Source organism: Pristis pectinata, chromosome 30 (genome assembly GCF_009764475.1).
Source record: "Pristis pectinata isolate sPriPec2 chromosome 30, sPriPec2.1.pri, whole genome shotgun sequence".
In the NCBI taxonomy this organism is placed as follows: Eukaryota; Metazoa; Chordata; class Chondrichthyes; order Rhinopristiformes; family Pristidae; genus Pristis; species Pristis pectinata.
In genome coordinates, this window is record NC_067434.1 from 15,826,039 (window position 1) to 15,847,452 (window position 21,414).

A 21,414-nucleotide genomic window follows, 5' to 3' on the forward strand; every position below is an offset into this window, starting at 1 on the left:
AAGGGAGAGAAAGTGTGAGCAAAGGAGAGGGAGTGAGTGAGGAGGAAGACAATGTGAGTGAAGGGAAATAGAGTGTGAGCGAGTGGGGAGAAAGGGAGAGTGCAGGGGGGGGAAGAAGAGAGAGAGAAAATCCTCAGCTGAGCTAAGCACCTTGTTGTGATGAACACTGGAAGTCTCCCTGATCCCTGCCCATTGGTGACCAATCAATGCTAAAGTGTGTGTAACATTGATTGCCATGTTAGTCTGGCTCCCTGAGGACTAGTGTACATGAAATTATGTGATACGATTCCTTGCCTGACTAGAGACATTAACAAATTACTTTTTTTCATGTAACCTTGAATGTCTAATAAGATAATGGAGCAAAAAATTTGAAACACTCACATTATGTTGGTGTATTTGTGTTGGATTTCAGGGCTGATTTCCAGTTGCTGTGAAGCCCTCAATCTGTACTTTATTATGTGCATCACCTGTTCCTTAATATCATTGAAAATTTACAACCCACAGTTGGCCATTCAGCCCATCATGTCTGTGCCTGTTGAAGAAGAGCTACCCAGCTTGATTCCACCCCAACTCCCCCCCCCCAACCCTTCTGGCTCTTGATCTGTAGCCCTGCATGTCATTGCTCTTCAAATACATATCCAAGTACTGCCTAAATGTGATGGGGGATTCTGTTTCCACCACCCTTTCAGTCAGTGAGTTTAGCCCCCTCTTATTCTACTAATTACACAATTTTTGCTGTGAATCCTTTTCTTTATGATCTCTTCTACTAAGAGAAAGAGACCCTTCCTAACTATTCCTTACAGGCTTCAGTTGCCTCAGAGAGTCACAGAATGTTCAATCCACAGAGCACAGGGACAGACCCTTCAACACAAGTCCATGTCGACTATCAAGCACCTAGTTACACTAATCCTACGCTCATCCCTTTTTATTCCCCCATATTCTCCTCAACTTCTCCCACTCACCTGCACACCAGGGGCAATTTCCAATAACCAGTTGACTTACCATCCTTCAGCTCTCCACCTCCTCTGTTCCAAAGAGCATAACCCCAGCCTCTCCAATCTTTTCTCGTAGCTACAGTTTTCCAGTCCTTAAAGAGCTTCTCTGCACCCCTCCATCTTTCCTGTGAAGTCTGGCTTCAGCTACACTTCTCCAACAGTAGCTAGCATCCAAAACATAAATGGTCACCAGCGAATCCGGTCAGGAAGGCTGGAGAAACGTCTTCACCCAAAGAGCTGTAAGAATGTGGAGTCCCACAGAGATGCGTTTGAGGTGAACAGCACAGATACTTGTAAGAGAAAGATTTGCACTCAAGAACGTGGAACATAGAACAGTACAGCACAGGAACAGGCCCTTCGGTCCACCATGTCTGTGCTGAACACAATGCCAAATTAAGCTAAATCTCTTCTGCCTGCACATGATCCGTATCCCTCCGTTCCCTGCAGATTCATGTGTCTATATAAAAGCCTTTTAAATGCCACTATTGTATCTGCTTCCACCACTACCCCAGGCAGCCTGTTCCACTCACTGTGTAAAAAAAAATTTGCCCCACATGTCTCCCTTTCAATCTCCCCCTCTCACCTTAAATGCATGTCCTCTAGTATTTGGCATTTCTACGCTGGGAAAAAGATTCTGACTGTTGACCCTATCTATGCCCCTCATAATTCTATCAGGTCTCCACTCAGTCTCTGATGCTCCCAAGAAAACAACCCAAGTTTGTCCAACCTCTCCTTATAGCTCATACCCTCTAATCCAGGCAGCATCCTGGTAAACCTCTTTTGACCCTTTTCAAAGCCTCCACACCCTTCCTGTAATGGGGTGACCAGAATTGCAAGGAGGAAAGTGAACAGAGGGATGTATTAATGGGTTTCAGTTGAAGTGTAAGGGTAGGAGGCTTGTTTGGAGTAAACATGTTACAGTGGACCTGATGGAATGAATGGTTTGATTCTGTGTTGTAAGTATTGTGTGATGTGGTGCAATACTTGGGATTTTTGTCTGATCAATGTTAGGAGATCATACAGGTATTAGCAGGTATTAATATGAACAAGAACCAACCAGTCTTCAAAAGTAAACCTGTTGAAATGTAAAGTAAAAGCAGTAATCAATTTTGAAATTAAAAGGCATCCACAGAGCAGAGGTTGCTGGCCCACAGCAGGGGGCTGGCTGCTCAAGATATGGTTTGTAAAGTGATGTGGCCATGAGACATTCTCCTCTGCACCAGCCAAACATAATACATAGGTTGTTACTTGGCCTACATCAAACAAGGCACCCACAGCTCAGTTATTTTGCACCCTTCTTCCAGAGATCAAGGAGGGCTGCAAGACCAGACTAAATTTTATCACTTAGCATTTCAAACATGGTCATAGACATACTTGCTCTATCAATAACTGGAATATCTGTGCACTCAGAGAGTCAGCCCCCACAACATCCATGTTGGGCATCTGGTTCTCTATCCTCAAAAGCCTTTAGACCATCTGCGTGAATTAGTTTGTCTCACCAACGGTGTTTGAACCTTCAGAGGTGTCTTATCAGTTACAATGTGCTCCCACTTTAAATATGTACTTCATTGGAACTATTTGTCAAGACAAAGTGTTGAAGTAAACAATGTCATTGTAGTTATTGAAATTGTATTGAATCACCAACTGTTACCACTGTCCTTAAGAGTATAAAATCTTGATGTCCTTTGAGTCTGGGAGACTCTACCGAGAGCATCTCTAAGAGAATGTCTGCTTGTCGTGATGAATAAAGACTTTCATATCCACCAGTTTCTCCAGTGAGTTCGTCACAGTCACAACAATCCAGATAGCAGGTCCTTATAGCAAATAAGGAAAATTTAGTTTCATCTTGATTCATGGTCATTGCCAAAGGGAATCCACTGAAACAAAGATCTGAATTTTGACAGTAAGTAGTGGTTGCAATCATTTTTAGACTCCCAGTTTACTGCGTGTCCTTGAGTTTGAAGATCCCATTGTGACATTTTACTGCAGTGCCTCTCTGGATTTCATGTTTACTGTACAAGCATTGAAATAAATAATGTTTCATGGAAGGAATCACTGGAATTGATTAAATTCCAAATTTGCTTTGGCTTTACAGTGCATATGCGATTGTTGTGTTTAACCATGTACAGATATGGGTGCCCGAGAAAATACACTGTCCTTGGACGGAGTGCTGTGAGGAATGTAGCAACTATCAGATTATAAGGAGCAATTGCAGAGACTCAGTTTCTGATCTCTGGAATGCAAATGGTTAAGGGGCAGTGTAGTTGAAGTTTTTATGACTTTGAAAGGAATTGAGGCTAGATGGAGAGGAAGTTTTCCAGCTGTTGGTGCATCTAGTACCAGCGAAGCTAACCTTGAAATCAGAACCAGGCCATTTTTGGATAAAGTTTTGAAAAAGTTTTCTGCTCAGGATGATGAAAATGTAGGGCATTCTTGCACAAAAAGCAGTAGATACCAACTCAACTGATCATTTTAAATCTAAGATCGATTAATTTTTTTCTTGGTGTGGGGTTTCAGAGAATGCAGAGAAGCTTTTTGTTACTTATTCACTCAGTGTGGGCATCCATCTTTATTGCCATCCCTAAATGCCCTTGAACAAGTGTTGAGCCATCTTCTCAGTCTACGTACTGAAGTTACTCCCACGGTGCTGTTGGATAGCAGATTCCAGGGTTTCTGTACAAGGGGCCACCCATTTGATGGAAACGAAGAGGAATTTCTTCTCCCAGAGACGGTCATGGATCCTTGGGATTCTCTACCATAGAGAGCTGTGGAGGCGGGATCTTTGAATATATTTGGTGCCAAGATACACAGACGTTTGGTCTGTGTATCTCGGCAAGGATCTGTGGCCCCTTACACCGAAACCCTGGAATCAGCTATCCAACAGCACCGTGGGAGTAACTTCAGTAGGTAGGCTAAGAAGATGGCTCAACACTTGTTCAGGGACATTTAGGGATGGCAATAAGGATGGATGCCCACGCTGAGGGAATGGGTAACAAAAAGATTGGTTCTTCATTCTCTGAAACCCCACACCAAGAAAAGATCGATCTTAGATTTAAAATGATTAGTTGAGGGTTGTGGGGAACAGGCGGGGAAGTGGGGCTGAGGCCAAGATCAAATCAGCTTTGATCTTACTGAATGGTGGAGCAGAGGTAAGAGATCACATGACCCTACTCCTGCTCCAGTTCCTTATGAGTTAGACCAAGCAACAATGGAGATGTACTTCCCTGTCAGGAAGGTGTGTGATAAAGATACACTAGCTGTTCTCATTCTTATATCTGGTGGAGGTCATGCATTTGGGAGGTTGTGCTGAAGAAGTCCTGCAAAGTACATTTTGTGAAGGGTACTAAATTAAAGATCAGCCCCGGTCTCCTCGAATTGCTCATGGAGCAGAACAACCTACCTCGCCCAACGACTAATAAACCCCCTTCACTTCTTGACCTTCCTTTCATCTCGATAGCCGCAGATTCCGCCAGTGATGTGGCCTTGTACGCGGGGCTGATTGTCGCTGTGTTTATCTTCGTGGTTATAATGCTGGTACTCGGCATCATTGTGTACAAGAGGAGCTGCCGTGACTTCGACACCGACATCACCGACTCCTCAGCTGCTCTGACCGGAGGCTTCCAGCCTGTCAACTTCAAGACGGCCAGGCAGGGTAAGTGATCGGGGCCGCCTCGCCAATGGTTTGTCCTCCTGCTGCTTTTATAACCGCCAGATGTACCTGAGGTGTTTCACGGCTGGGAGGAAGACTTGCATCTCTAAAGCTCCTTTCACAACCTCAGGATGTCCTGCGGCATCTTACACCCGGCAGTCACTGTTACAATTCAGGATGTGCGTCAGGCAATTTGTGCACAGCAAGCTCCCACAGATAGCAACATGATAATGGTCAGGTGGTCTGTTGCTTAGTTTTTCCAGCATTTTCTACTTTTGTCTCAGTTTTAATTCGGCATCGTGTTCGGTGCAGATATTATGGGCCAAAGGGCCTGTTCCTGTGCTGTACTGTTCTATGTTCTGTGTTCTATCCGACTCACCTGAGTCTAGCCTCCCAGCCAGGTCCCACCATCTTACCTTTAACAACACATTACTCAGCCCAAGAAGCTCAATATGCTGGTAACTGCCCCCATTAAGCCATCTTGACTCATCCTATCACAGACATTCCCCATGTTCTATACCCAGTCCCCTGCCTCCTCTCCTACTGAAATCTAACTTGCAACTCTCTCTTTCCCAGTTCTGGCAGAGGGTCCCAGACCAGAAATGACTGTTTCTCTTTCCACAGATCCAGTATTTTCTGTTTTTGTTTAAGAGTTCCTGCATCTGCAGGTTTTTTTGATTTTCATTTCATGTTCTGAGTGAAGCTGGTTGGCATTTAGTTAGGGGTAAAAACCTTCTCTGTTCTCTTTAGATCTTCCATGTCCATTAAGACCTTAAGCTCAGTACCTTCTCCGGTCCTGCACTGAGTGTGCCAGCAGACATTTTGTGCTCCAGTCTCTGGATTAGCAGTAGAACCCAGAACTCTTGTACTCAGAAGTAAGCACACTGAGTCACTGCTGACACAGACCTTTACTCTTCTAAAGCAAGAGACGCAAACTAAAGCCTCGTCTTTGCTTTCACCCTGTTTAATGAAAATGACAGTCATTGCAAAGCCTTATCTGTGTCACAGCACAGGCTACATTGACTGTGTGACAGGTCTATTCAGCTGTTTTGATTAGGTGCCAATAGAAGTGCAATGCCTAACAATGGAGCCACAACTGTTCATTAAATGGATTGATTTTCAGTTTCGTCATGCAGAAGCAGGAAATGAAAATAGTTTGATATTTGCCATGGTGGTTCTGTTGACTGTAAGACTTCGGTTAGGGCAAAGGTTTGTTAGCAATACCTCAGGTGGGTCTTCGCCCAATATTCCCAGAAGCAGGGAATTGTACAGCAGAAAGAAGGCTATTTGGCCCATCAAAAGCTTTGAATCCTGTTCTTCTTTACACAAAGCACTGGAAACATTTCGCCTTCGAGGTTCCTATTAGTCCATCTTCCTGCACCTTATCAATGCAGTGCATTCCATGTAAAATATGATGATTGAATCTGTAGTTTCCTTGATCTGGGGATGTCAAGCAGGACCCAGGGGAATTAGCCCCTGCCTCTCTGGATTTGGGTTGCCTGTGTTGGCAGTTCAACTAGGTTCCCCTGTACCAACCCACTTCAAACACTGGCCAGCTTACTCAGGAACCCCCCCACCAAAAGAAAGGTTGTGGACATGGGGTGGGTGACCGAGGAAGGGGAGGGAGAAGGGGTCTGATTGCTGTTCCTATCCCATGGAAATAGCTGCTGTATCCTTGGCTGTTGTCCGTTTATTTGAAGCTGTTTGCCTCTTGCTGTCAGGAAACTTGAGTCAGCTAGCCACCACTACATCTTATATGCTCATAAGGGAGAGATGTGATGCTCCAGAGGTCAGACGCAGCGGCTCAGTGGGGTGACTCAGCTCTGGTGATTCAGGTTCAATGCTGACTTACAGTGCTGTCTGTGTGGAGTTTGCAAGTTCTTCCTGTGACCATGTGGGTTTCCCTCAGGTGCCCCAGTTTCCTCCCACATCCCAAAGATGTGCTATGAAAACTTTCAAGGAGTAATCACTGTTAATGACAGCGAATTTGCACACAGTAAATCTCCCACGACGTGATAATGATCAGATAATGAACTCCTTGCAAATTAACTCTGACCTTGAGAGATATTCCCTTTGTCCTATTCATCCCTTCCCCATCCCTCTTCAGTTTGAAACCAGCTTATTTTCCCACTATTTCCCAGTTCTGACGAAGGGTCTTCAACCTAAAATGTTAACTGTGTTTCTCATTCCACAGATGCTACCTGATCCGTTGAGTGTTTCCAGCATTTTCTGTTTTTATTTCAGACATCCAGCATCTGCAGTTACTTAATTTCACGACCCTATATTAATTTATTCATTTTCTTGGATCTGAGTATTCCTGGCAAGGTCAGCGTTTACTGCCTATCCCTAATTGCCTTTGGTGGGGGTGAGCCGCTTTCTAAAACTGCAGCCGTGCTTCTGGTGAAGGTACTCCCACAGAGTCGTTGGGGAGGAATTTCCAGATTTAGACCCAGATATGATGAAGGACTTGGAGATAAGGTTTCCAAATCACAATAGTGTGGAACTTGGAGAGGAACCTGCAAGCGGTGATTTTCCCATGTACCTGTCATTCTCTGGCATTCATGGGTATGGGAGGTGCTGTCAGAGTAGCCTGGGCGAGTAACTGCAGCACATTTTGTGGGCTGTACACACAGCAGCCACTGTGGTGGATGGAATGAATATTTAGGGTGGTTGATGAGGTGCCAATCAAGTGGTCTCCTTTGTCCTGGATGGTGTCAAGCTCCCTGAATGTTCTTTGCTACTCTTTTTGCCACCTCACATCATTCTTTTTTTTAATCCCACTTGGGTTAGATTTGGTCCAAAAGGCGGAATTGGCAAGAGAAGGGTAGCAAACTATTGAATCAGGTTGGGAATTCAGGAGAAACGTCTTTATCCAGGGAATGGTGAGGAGAGAGAATTTGTGACCAAGGAGAAGCGGGATAAACACGAGATGTCCCTGTAGGATGAGATGGATTAGAGTGGGAGAAGTATGGATTCATGGGCCGAATGGCCAGATTCTCTGCTGAAATCTCTGCAGGTCCTTGGGAATCTCATCACATTTATGTTTCTCTCCTGTTCCAGACAACTCTCAGCTGCTGAGCTCATCGATCCAGCCAGACCTGACGGCTAATGCCGGCTCGTACCGAGGGCCGATGTACACTCTGCAGGACACAGCTGACAAGATACCGATGACCAACTCCCCACTCTTGGACGCCTTGCCCAGCCTGAAGATCAAGGTGTACAATTCCTCCATGGCCGCCTCCATGCTGGTGGGCGGAGTGGACTCATCGGGGACTGGAGCGCCGGGGACTTACCCGGGGGGCAACAGCAGAGACAACAATGTCGTCATGAACATGAGGAACAAGGCGCTCAGCTCACAGCACTTGGGCACCTTGCCCAGGGATCCAGGGTACAGTGCCAGTGGGACCTTTGGCTGTTTGGGAGGACGACTAACAGTACCCAATTCAGGTTTGTGAATCATTCATTGCATTCAGGGGATTTGGACATTACATGTAAAACCAGCATTTACTGTTCACCACTGATTGCCACTTGAACTTAGTACCTTGCAAAGCCTGTTCACTTAAGAGCTAACCGCATCTCTCTGCACTTGGAGTCACATGTAAATCATAGTGGCTTAGTATGGCCAATTTCTTAAAGGGACATTAGTGAATCAGATGGATGTTATGACAATTTGATAGCATCATTGTCAGCATTATGGATTTTTTTAAACTTCTAGATTTAATTACATGAATTTAAATTCATTTTCCATGGTAGGATTTGACCTTGTGTCTCTAGGCTGCTAATCCAATAAGTTAACCAACACTGTGGCAAGCTGAAATGTCCGAAGACCTTTGCAGCAATGCAATTAGATGAAACACAGCACGGAGTCTAATAAGGATTGCCCAGTGGTGCAGCAGGTAGTGCTGCTACCACACAGCTCCAGGAGACCTTGGGTGCTGCTGCCAGAGAGTTTGCACATCCACCCTGTGATTGTCCAGCTTTCCTCTGAGTGTTCCAGTTTCCTGCCACAGCCTAAAATTGACCCAGTAGGTTAATTGGTCATTGTAATTGTCCCTACAGCAGGTAGGTGGTCAGAGAGTCGGGGAGGAGTTGATGAGATACCATGGGTCACTACAAGTGTAGTTCAGTGCGACATGAGAACAGATGAGCAGTAGTTCTGGTCAAGGAGATGAGTTTCAAGGGGTGCCTTAAAGGAGGAAGCTCATGACACGGGGTTACTAAGGAGATAGATAAGGCCATGGAGGGATTTGAAAACAGGGGTGAGAACTTTACTTTCAAGAGGTTGCCTAACAGGGACCTGAAATGGGTCAACCATAGTTACCAGCTGTTAATAGATCCAAGTGTGTGCAACATTGCATCCTTCAGTCACTCCCTACTCTCCATCAGATGTCAGCTATAGCACTGTGGGAAATGTCAACCACCATAATGGATACCTATCAGTGCAGGGCACTGAATCAAGTTAGCCAGAATGACTGAGGAAATGAAGGGACTGGATTATGGGAAGCAGTTATGTTAACTGAAATCCCATTGTCAGGAGAAGGTTAAGAGGTGGTGTTAATGCAGTTTTATCGGATTCTAAGGGAACTGGGTGAAATCCAGTATGGCATGCTGTCTCACCTTGTCCAGGACAGAGGAGGCAGAACACACTGCCTGCACTTGGACCAGGACCAGTGGTTCAAGTGAAGGAGAGAAGGAACTTCGATATTGATTGGCAGGAAAATAATTCAATGAATGAGTGGGAAAACTATGGATTAGATTCTGCGGGAAGACAGTGGAAGCAGTTGGTATTGATCCATTCAAAGGAAATTAGAGAGATTGTTTTAGGCAAATAGCATTTTGGGATACAATATCAGATTAATTTGAGTTAAGCAGAGTTATTTGTGAAGTGCATTTGGGAGGAACTCATTTCCCCAAACTTTGCACCATTGGGATTTCATTATCTTTGGTCTGGTTTGCTCTACACACTCAATAAAGTGCAAATGCTAGGATTAGTCAACAGCTCCATTATCATATTGTGCAATGCAGGGCCTGGTAGAAGGTGAACTAGATGTTCCTTTCCAATCCACCTATTCCTATTTTTCCAAATGGTTTTCATAAGAAGATGAATTACCTATAACGTTACCTAAGTATTTACCTTTTAAAATGTTGGTGTATCTTTTCAACACTGCTTGGGTGGAGACGTCAATTTGTCCAACCCTGCCTTCAAAAGTCACATAATTATTTATCTGTTTCCTCCACTAATATCAAGAGTAAGTTCAAGATTTTTGAGAATAATGGATATCCGAAAGTGGGTGAACAAGTGAGGGGGAATGAATGTGAGAGTGAGTGAGTAAAACCAGGAGAGGACAAACACAATGAATGACAGGGCCCCGAGAAGTGTTGTTGAACAGAGAGACCTTGGGATACAAGTACGTAGTTTCATGAAAGTGGTGACACAGGTAGACAGGTTGGTGAAGGAGGTATATGGCATGTTTGCCTTCATCGGCTGAGGCATTGAGCACAAGAATTGGGTCATCATGTTACAGTTAAACAAAACGTTGGTCGGGTCGCACTTGGACTGTCTTGTGCAGTTCTGATTGCCACATCACAGGAAAGATGTCGCTAAACTAGAGAGAGTGCAGGAAAGATTCACAGGGATGTTACCTGGATTAGAACATTTGAGTTATAAGGAGAGATTGGATAGGCTGGGTCTGTTTTCTGGAGCAAAGGAGGCTGAGAGGTTACATAATACGATATAAGATTATGAGAGGCATAGATAGGGTATATAGCCAGAATCTGTTACCCCTGGTAGGGGTGTCAAAAACTTGAGGGCAGTGGATTAAGGTGAGAGGGATGAGGTTCAAATGGGATCTGGGGGGTAAGTTTTTTACCACAAAGTAGTGGGTAGCTGGAATGAGCTGTCTGAGGAGGCAGTAAGAACATTTAAGAAACATCTGGACAGGTACTTGAATGAGTGAGGCATGGAGGGATATGGAATTAATGTGGGCAAGTGAGATTGGCATAGATCGGCATGATGGTCAGCATAGATGCAATGGGCCAAATGGCTTGTTTCTATGCTGAACAACTCTATGACTAAATGCATGGAAAAGTAATCATGGAAGTGTATGAGTAAGTGAGCATCGGAGTAAGTGAATGAATGAAAAAGATCACGAGTGAAAGAATGTGCCTAATTGAGAGTGGGCGTGAGAGTGAGCAATGGAGAGAGCAAGCAAGAGAAAGTGAATGGGAGAAAGAGTGAGTGGAGATTCAGAGTGAGTTAGTGAAAGGGAAAGTCAGAGTGGGTGATTGAGAGAGTTAATGAATGACAGCGGGTGTTTGAGCGAGTGGAGAAAACAACTCAAGATAAAGGAAATTTACTTCGAGGGATCCAGAGCGCTGGGTGAAAACTGAGGGAGGTTGCAGTTCCCTCTGAGAATCCACGAGGAAGACAGAGTCAAACAGCATGGAAACAGGCCCTTCGGCCCAACTGATCCATGCCAACCAAGGTGCCCATCCAAGCTAGTCCCATTTGACCGCATTTGGTCCTTAATCTTCTAAACCTTTCCTATCCATGTACCTGTCCAACTGTCTTTTTAAAGCTGTTATTGTACCTGCCTCAACCACTTCCTCTGGCAGCTCATTCCACATATGGACCACCCTCTGCATAAAAAGTTGCCTCTCAAGTTCCTGTTAAATCTTTCCCCTCTCACCTCAAACCTAAGGTGAATGAGATGGTGTGAGTAGCTGTAGAATTATAATTGGAGCATGGACTTAAAAAAAAGCTGTAGGAACACAGGTGCAGGACTGGCCAAGGTTCAGAGTTGTGGTGAATAATTGTTTCTAGGCTAGAGAGAGCCATCTCTTAATGCTCCCAGGGTTCAGTACAAGGACTTCTCCTAACGTTGATGTACAGTATTGTCTTGGATGAAGTTACGGGTGATATTGCAGCTTGCAGACAATGCTGGATTTGGGAATGCAGTGAACAGTGAGGAAGATGGTAATACACCTCACAGGGGCAGGCTGATGGATTGGACAGACACGTGGCAGGGGAAGAATAAGGGGAGACAATACAAGTTGTATTGAACAGTATTAAAATCCATTTTAACAATGGTGCAAGAACAGAGGGAGCTGAATGTATTGTTGCTCAAATCTTTGAGGCTGAAAGGATAGGTTAACAAATCACTTCAAAGACCACTTGGAACCCTGGGCTTTATAAACACCAGAGAATCATAAAGCACCAAAACAGGCCCTTCACTCCTTTCCAACCATCAGACATCCATTCACATTAATCCTATTTTTATTCTTCCACATCCCCATCAACTCCCCACAGATTCTACGACTCACACACCAGGGGCAATTTACAGTGACCAATTAACCAGCTAGTATGTGCTTCTGGAAGTTACGTTAAACCTGTATAGCACAACACATTGGCCCCAGTGGGGTATCATGTCCAGTTTTGGCTAATACAACTTAGCAGGTAGGCAACAAACTTTGCAAGGGGCCAAGAGAGGTTGCTTCTAGCTACATGAGATAAATGATTTGAGAAGATGGGCATTCTCTATGGAGCAGTGAAGACTCAGAATTACTGTTTAAAATTGTGAAAGGTTTGGGTAAAGTAAGTACAGGCAAACTATTTCCATTGACTGGGAGGGCAAAAACAGAGCATAGACTAGGAATTGGAATTGGTTTATTATTGTCACATGTACCAAGGTACAGTGAAAAACTTGTCTTCCATACCGTTTGTACAGATCAATTCATTACACGGTGCATCGAAGTAGTACGAGGTAAAACAATAACAGAATGCAGAACAGAGTGTTACAGTTACAGAGAAATTGCAGTTCAGGCAGACAATAAGGTGCAAGGTCATAACAAGGTAGATTGTGAGGTCAATAGTACATATTATCATACTAGGGAACCGTTCAATAGTCTCTATATTGAATAGTCAATAAATTAAAGGTGATTGACAAAAAAAAGAATCAAAATGAGGAAAATTGTATTAACACAAGTGGCTCAGATTTGGAACATGCCATCTGGTAGGGTGGTGGATACATGTTTAAGAGCAACTTTCAAAAGGGAATTTGATCAATACTTGAAAGAGAAAATTTGCAGGGATATAAGGAAAGGGCAAATGGAACTGAAGTGTATCAGACTGGATTATTCTTAACGTGTGATGATCAGTGGTATAGAATGGCATGTTCAGCTGTAGAATATGGGTGACATAGCGGCATAGCTAGTGGAGCTGCTGCCCCGGAGTTCCAGTGACCCGGGTTCAATCCTGACCAGGTGCTCTCTGTGTGCAGTTTGTACATTCCCCCTGTGACTGCGTGGGTTTCCTCTGGGGGATCTCCAGTGTCCTCCAACATCCCATAGATGTGCGAGTTGGTAGGTTAATTCGCCACTGTAAATTGCCCCTCGTGTGCAGGTAAGTGGTAGAATCTGGGGTGGAATTGATGGGAATGCAGGGAGAATAAAACGGGTTAGACTAGGATTAGTGTAAAAATGGGTGCTCGATGGTTGCCATGGACTCCAGAGGCTAAAGGGCCTGTTTCTGAGCTGTATCTCTCTCTAACTCTTATGAGTCCCATATGTTATTTTTTGTTTAGTTATTGGGAGGCAGGCACCAGCAAGGCCAATATTTTGTGCTCATTCCTAATAGCCCTTATGGTGGTACTGAGTGCCTTCTTGAACCACTGTAGTAATGAAGAGGTTATGGTAACAATCTATAGTTTCCCAGGCCATTTCAGATGACAGTTGAAATCAGCCACTTTAGAGTCTGGTTTTCCAGAGCCATACAAGGTAGGTATTGGCAGATTCCCATCCCTGAAGGGTGTTAATGAAGAGGGTGGGTTTTTTATAACTGGTGATTTTGTAGTTAGTTACTGAAGCTAGTTTTTTCTTTAAATTTTTCTTTAAATTCCATATTATTCAATAAACTGAATTTAAAACAAACTGGAACCATTACTGCGTACTTCGTAGGACTTTATAAACAAGTGGGTGGCATAGCTAGTGCTTTGAGGTGTAATGGTATTACAGGGGTGACACAGTGTGCAGGTAGTAGAGCTGCTACCTCACAGCTCCAGCAACTTGGGTTCAATCCTGACCTCTGTTGCTGTCTGTGTGGAGTTTGCACGTTCTCTATGTGACTGTGTGGGTTTCCCCCCCACATCCCAAAGACGTGCAGGTTGGTAGGTTAATTGGCCACTGTACACTCCCTAGTGTGTAGGTCAGTGGTAGAATCTGGTGGGAGTTAATGGGAATGTGTGAAGAAGAAAATCGGTTAGTGAAGGATTAGTGTAAATGGGTTCTTGATGGTCGGTGCAGACTCGGTGGGCCAAGACGCTTGTTTCACTGCTGTATAACTCAATGAAATGGCATCTTCAGAGAGCAGGACCAGCCAGAGAATCTATCCAGGGTAATTATTTAACAGTAAAATTCATAGGTGTAAGCACAGGATCACTTTAGTGGAGCTAATGAAGGAAAGGAAGACTCACGAGTATAGCAGAAATGCTGGCATGGATTGATTGGGCCAAATGGCCTGTTTATATGATTCTGTCCTTCTTGTTGTGCACACCAACATAACTTCAATGGAACAAGTAAGGTTAAAGTTAAGTGCTACCACCCTTAGGGCACATTTCTTTCCCTGATCTTTCCTTATCGCTGCATTGGCATGAAATTGTTTCATGTAGCTGCAGTAAATTTCTTCCTGTGCTTAAAGCAAGTAGGCCAATATCTGGTCTTGAAAATGTCGTGCAAAGACAAATGTTCCTCAAAGCATATCGACAGATAAATCCACCTCGCTGGGTGCTGCCAAACTCCAGCCCAATTTTCATTGAAACCCAGATGAATTTAGAGCCCTCAGTGTTTATGAATGCCACTGATAAGAACAGTTGGTCCTATTATTTCGTTTGTAACTGAATCCACCATAGTTCCCAACAATAACCTGTGTCATTGTTCTGCCTTTTCCAGCTCCCACTGTATGGGAGGCTTTCCCATAGAGTGGTTCTGTTGAAAAATAGGCTAGAGAAATGAGAGTGTAAGCTGTTAATCTGTTTATGAATGAGTGAATGTTGGCAGTAAGTCGCTGTGAAAACTCTACTTTTCCAAATATGGAATTGTTAATATCCGTCTATATGAATCAACAGCAGAGGCATCGGTGGGGGGGGGGGTGGGGGGGAGAAGTTAGAGTGGTGCACACACTTGTCGAGGAGTTCATTGGTGGTGCTGAACACTTTATATTAGCATCAGTGCAACGTGCATGAAACCTTCATTGCATTGACTCCAGAGAACAAAACACCCAGACAAATATACAGTGTGTATGTTGCTGCCAGACAGGGATGAATTTCTGTTTGTTTGACTTCACAATGGGAGGTGTACTCACAAAGCCAAAGTGACAATAGGGCTTTTCTCCCCCTTGTTATATTTTAAAATTCTTACTCCCCATCTCTTATATCCCCGGGACGCACTGACACGCTCCCTCATCTGAAATTAAACGGGCCTAAAACTGAGACCAATTCAGAGCCTGGATGATAATTCTATAATCTGAGCATTAGCCTCTGCGATGCCAGAAAGCATGCATCTCAGTCAGCCAGCCTGCTGCTCCATCCTCTATGGTCCATGATAAAGCTATTGTTAGCAAGCATGTGGGAAATGGTTTACTATGTAAATGCTGACCAGCCTTGTCCTTGAGAATCCCTTTCAACCACAGGTCATGCCTAGCAGGTGCAAATCCAGCCCAGTTCATCTGTCTGTCATGGCTCAATGGGTAGCACTCTTGTCTCTGATTCAGGAGGTAGTCAGTTCAAGTCTTACTCCAGGAACATAAGTAAGGAATTTGACGCTGATGCTCCATAGATGTTAACTTCAGGCCCTGTCTGTGCTCTTACATCATTTTGTTGATGAGAAGGGGAGATGCCTTTGATGCACTGGTGGATATACATCAACCAACTTTACTAAAGAAATATTCTCAGGTCATTATTAAGTTACTATTTGGGAGCACACCGCACACAAAGTGGCTATCCCATTTCCTATTTTGTTACCATGACTGCATTACAGAAGTACTTCTTTGTGAAACACCTTGAGACATCCTGAAAGAGATGTTAAGGGTGCTATAAAAATGCAAGACTTCCTTCTGACCTAACGGAGCTAGATTTTAAAATGTGATTGAAAGCTCAGTGACAAATTTTCCAAAGCAATAGTAACATGATGCTTTCACTTCAGAGCACTTGGCCTCTGATCAAGAGTCACCTAGATATCTGCTTGTACAGTATGGTGCAGGGAATGGTGGGGACAACCTTGTTCAAGTTATGCTAATTTCAAGTTATCTGGTTGTTTTTGTCTCTCTATTGTAGAGAACTAGGAATTCATTTTGTAAGCTGCCCTGTCTCCAGTTGGACAAGTAACAGTAACCAGTTGGCTAAGGTCCAAGGTCAATTCTTGGCTTCCACATTACATTTTCCCAGTTTATTGTCATTTCCTGTTTACAGTGCTGAGCATGATACATGCTGCTCCTGCATTAATATGCAAATCAAAGAGGCATTTCAACTCATTTTGTTCATCTCTGCTGAAGATGAGTGGTTCCGTCTAATCCCACTTCTCATCTCTTGGGTCCACATTTCCAAGTGTCCATGTACATATTGCTTCAGTGCACCAAGGGTGTCAGCTTCCCCTACATTTCAGGGAAATATTTCCAGATTCCCATCACCTCCTGACTGAAGAATTTCTCCTCAACTCCTCTCTGATCCTCTTACTTATGACTTTAAATCCAGGGCTCCCTCTCTTTTAAGGAAACATATCCTTCCTATTCACTCTAGCTGCGTCTCTCTGATGAAATTCCCCACTGTCTTCATTGCCCCCACACTGCTTTCGGTCGAATGAGGAAAAGAGTGTTTGAAGATCAGTCCTGGCACACAGCTTATGGTCCAGTGGGCTTCAGTGACCCCTGCCCTCCCAACTATTTCTGAGACCTGCACTACCTACGGCAGGCAGCTCGAGGCATTGGAAGGATGTCACCAACACTGTCTCCACAAAGTTCTCCGAATTCATTGGAAGGATAAGCAAGACAGATGTCAGTTTCCTCTCCCAAGTCAACATCCCAGCATTGAGGCCTTAGTTATATTCACTTGACTCTTGAGAAAACCATGTTGTTTGCCTGTCCAACTCTAGACTCCTGAAGCAGACACTTTATTCCAGGCTCAGTCATGGAAAGAGGGAAAAATTCAAGGATGTGCTCAAATCCTTGAAGAAATGCAATATTCCCACTGCCTTGTGAGACTCCCTGGCCCATGATCACTCACAAAGTAGTGAAGGAGCATTTGGGATGGTGTTGATAGCCTCGTCAGTGCTCTAGAAGCGCACAGAAGATGTGTGTAAACTGCAGAAGAGGTGCACCTCATGGACTACCCACCCACCTCATCTGAGGTCCCCTATTTGGTCTCATCCATCACCTCAGAACCCACCTAACCGGACTGGAAGCAAGTCTTCCTCAGTCCCAAGGCACTGCCTAAGAAGAAAGGGATGTATAATTAACATATACTGAAAATGGATTTTAAAAAATCCCAGAGGAGAAAATCCTACAAAATTTATATTTATGATAAATGTCATCTGCCATCCACATTAACAGGAAACCAGCTTTCCATTGCAGTCTTACTGTCAAACAGGCCTCATTACTCTTGGCACCAGCAATCCCTTAATGTCAAGATTACTAGAGATTATAAATGCCCTCAGCTGTTTGAAGCACATTCATATAAAACTGCGGAGAGTGACTAGAACTTATTAGCAGTAAGTGTTCTCAAAGTCTTACTTGACCTCCTTGTCACTGGATATCATTGAGAAATGCAAATATTCCTTTAGGATATTGCACACCATTCCATGAAAAATAACCGTGCTGTCTCTGATTTTTTTTTCTTTTTTTTCTTTCAATCTTTAAATCTCGAGCTCCATCTGCACCTCAAACGTCTTCTTTGCACTAGTGACGCAGGCAGATAAAGATCCACTCAACAAGGGTACCTACAGCTTATTTTGAAGCGTTGAGAAGGAATTTACATTTATGTAAAGCCTTTCTGAGCATCTCGAAGCGTTTTACAGCCAGTGAGATGCTCACTTTGGCCACTATTGTAATATAAGAGTCTAAATCTATGTGCAGGGAGCTCCCAGTGTTACAGGGACAGTGACATTGGTTGAGGAATGAGGGTTGGCCAGAACCCTGATCCGTACCAGGTATTCCTTTCCAGCCACCTCATTTTAAGCATCTCATCTTAAACAACAGCATCTCTGACAGTGCAGCATCTCCCCAGTACTGCACTGGTGTGTCAGCCTGAAGTGGAACTTGTTTAGAGTCATAGAGAGATACAGTATGGAGACAAGGCCTTTGGCCCACGAAGTCTGTGCTGACTACCAGCCACCCATTTCTACCCTAACCCATTTTATTCACCCCACATTCCCAGTCCATTGTTTAATTGGACCTGAGAAATTTATGACCCCACGCCTCTGACCCACCCCTCCATCATCCTGCTTATATACCGGCAATCTTTCCTCTTCCCTCTCTGTCCTGATGCAGGGTCTCGACCCAAAACATCGACAGACACCTTTTGCCTTCATGGATGCTGCTTGACCCATTGAGTTCTTCCAAGGTTCTGCTTTTTTGTTCCAGATTCCAGTATCTGCAGTCTATTTTGCCTGAGTAATTTATGTTCTTTTAAAATACTTTTAATGGGGCTGTATTGGGGGTGGAAACTTAAACCTATAGCTTTTACACTCCCAAAGCCAGAAGGTCATCAGATTCAGATTCAGATTAGCTTATTGTAATATACACCAGGGTGCAATGAGATTCCATGCTCGCATGAACTCACAGAGTAAACAGTGCACATGGTAATAATAGATATAGCAATAAGTACAGTGAGCACAAAGCAACAGAGTGGTGCAAGGTGTAATCTGAAGTAGTGCAAAAAGAAATGCTAAAGTGTCGGTAGAACTAAGAGATCGAGAACATGGCAGCGTCATCAGGAAGCGGGTTGTGAAAGAGATCAGTTCAGAAGATGCCCAAAGACAGACATAGTATGCCTAGACTTATCTTAAGCTCATTTTAACTTCAATTCAGCTACAAATTTTTCTTCTCTTGTTCCACACAGGGGTCAGTCTTCTGGTACCTCAGGGAGCAATTCCACAGGGCAAGTTCTACGAAATGTACCTGATCATCAACAAAAGAGAAAATACGCTGTAAGTGGCACATTTCCCAAAGTAGCTCAAGTACTTGCACCCAATGTGACTTGGAGTCAGGGAGCTTCTCTGCCTATACCACTGAATTACAGAATCATATAATTCTGAACATGAAAAAAAAATCCTGTTTACTTGCTTGTGAGAATATTCATACTGAATTTTGCCAAGCTTTTTCAAGTAATTTGAAATAGTCTTTCTCATTTCCAACAATGTGTTTTAGATTAAATTGCATTAGAGACAGAAATGTTGACCTTCTAATTCAATTGCATTAAAGATGAATTTTGGGTGGTTCCTATACAAGAAATTGTTTATAATTCATATGACAGCCTTAACATTTATATTGAGCCTGTCACCATGTCCCAAAGCAATATATAACCTATATAATCCAGTCACTGTTCTGACATAGGAAACTCAGCAGACAATTTGCCTACAGCAAGCTCTCATGAACAGCAATATGATGATGGCCTGATAATATGCCTTATGTAATGTTGAATGAGGGACAAATTTGGCTCTGAATACAGCAGAGATCTCCTCCACTCCACTCCAAAATTGTGGCATGGAATCTCTTACGCACCTGAGGGAGGAGACGGGGCCTCAGTCTCACCTGAAATACAGCGACTTCAACCGTGCAGCACTCCCTCGATACTGCAGTAGGTCAGCCTAGGTCTTCAGTTACTGGAAGGAGACTTGAACCCCCTTCTAACTGAAAGGAGGGATTCTTCCCACTGAGCTCCTGAAGTAACAATTGTAGACTTTCAGCCTTCCTTCTGACCCTAAGGTGTCACAAGCTTGCAAGAATGAGTTCTAATTTTTAAAACTGCCAAATCTATAGGCAGGAAAACAAAAAGAATATCTTCTCAAGGTGACCAATCAGAATGGGAACTGCACTCATTATTTTACTAGTTATAGCCCGTAGGCATCAGGGAATTGGTCTGCAGTTCTCACTCAGTCCTTGAGAAAACTCAGTTAATTAGTTGGGTTACTTTATTTGATGACTTAAACCAGAAAAGGATAAACTGGTTAACACCAACATTCAGTCATGAATCTTCATACTCACCTTCCTGCACAACTCATACCAAACCCCAACTTTAAGAAACTTGAGTTAATCTTTTAAAAAAAAATAAAAGTTGTTTATGTCCCTATAGCCTTCAAAGCTATATGACTTAACATCAGACATCTGGTGTTCCTTTCAATTCATTGCTTGTTATCTACAGGACAGTTATATGCTCTTGATGTCTTTGGTCCACATAGTTTCAGCGTCCTATAGCTTACAAGATCTTCACTTGTTTTTGGTGCCTGTAACTTACATGAGAGTTACATTTTGGGTGCCTGTAATTTACATGACAGCTATATGTACTGGATGCCTGCAATTAGTGTGATGATTTTTGCCTGTAGTTTACATGATAATTACATGTTTTAGTTCACAAAATCGGATCTTTCTTAAAGCAGAAATCTAAAGATCTATTTCCTGAGGTCCTCTTGCTCACTCTACTCCTTGGGAGAGTGCAGATAGTCAGTCATGGATTGCCCATTTGCTAAAATTAATGGACAGGAATCATGTGTAACAGGCCTGAGTTTTCCAGCTTGTGGAATCAGTGGCAGACAGCCTGAGAGGTTTGAAAAATTATCCTGTTACTTCAATCCATTAGCTTAACTATCTAGACCGTCTCAATGTGGGTCATGCATTTCCTGCACACCAAGCAGCCAAAGCAAGAGGCAGCAGCAACCTCACTAAACACTGCATTGCTCATCCAATTATTTAATGGAAAGGGTGAAAAGATATAATTTGCCTGCGACAATCTGCCATGTAAGCATGTGTACCCATGTATAAACACCAGGACATACAGCCAGTTGGTGGTGACTGAAACCCTTGTGGTTTGTTAACAGCACTGCGCCCGCACAGGGTAATGATTGAAATCCCATTCTGATGGCAGAGTCTAGCTGGGTACATTTGCCAGGTGTAAGCATGTGGTTTCTAGATATAAGAGCAATTGCCTTTATGTGGTGCTTTTAATGTTCCAAAGCCCTTCATAAAAACAGAATCACAGAAAATAGGACATCAAGTTAGGACTGGTGAGTTTGCTTGATATGGTAGGTTTTAAAAGTCGAAGTGGGGTTTCGGGAGGGAATTCCAAAGCTTTGATCCTTGGCAGCTGATGATGGCATGGCCTCCAATTGTGGAATGATTAAAGTCACGAGGCCATAATAGGAAGAGCATGGAAATCTGGAAGGGTGTTAAGGCTGGGAGAGAGCAGAGAGAGGGGTGCACAAGGAGAAAGGAGTCGGGTCCTTTTGCTCTAGGGTCCACTGTCACTTTGACTCATCTTTCTCCACCCAGTTCATCTTGTGGCCCAAAGAGTTGCCATCTATTGAGGTACTTGGAGTTGTTGGCCAGTGGTCTCCTTCCTGGCCTGAGAGTGCTGGGTTAGGATAGATTTGCAGATAGATTCCATTAGCTGTGGGTAAAACGCCTTCTGTATAATGTTCTGCGTTCGGTGAAGACTTGAATTCACATAACACCTTTCACGTCCATTTCAACCGCACCGCAGGGCAGCCAGTGAATTACTTTTGAAACAT

At 43.6% G+C, this 21,414-nt stretch overlaps 1 protein-coding gene across 3 annotated transcripts in view; it reads left to right on the forward strand.

The window, feature by feature from the left end:
* unc5b (unc-5 netrin receptor B) overlaps positions 1–21,414 on the forward strand; it is a 250,740-nt gene that overhangs the window by 203,401 nt on the left and 25,925 nt on the right. For all 3 annotated transcript variants that reach the window (XM_052041397.1, XM_052041398.1, XM_052041399.1), the window contains 3 exons: positions 4,453–4,647; positions 7,705–8,091; positions 18,750–18,837. In XM_052041397.1, coding sequence (XP_051897357.1) covers positions 4,453–4,647; positions 7,705–8,091; positions 18,750–18,837 — 670 coding nt within the window. The remainder of the gene's footprint in view (positions 1–4,452; positions 4,648–7,704; positions 8,092–18,749; positions 18,838–21,414) is intronic.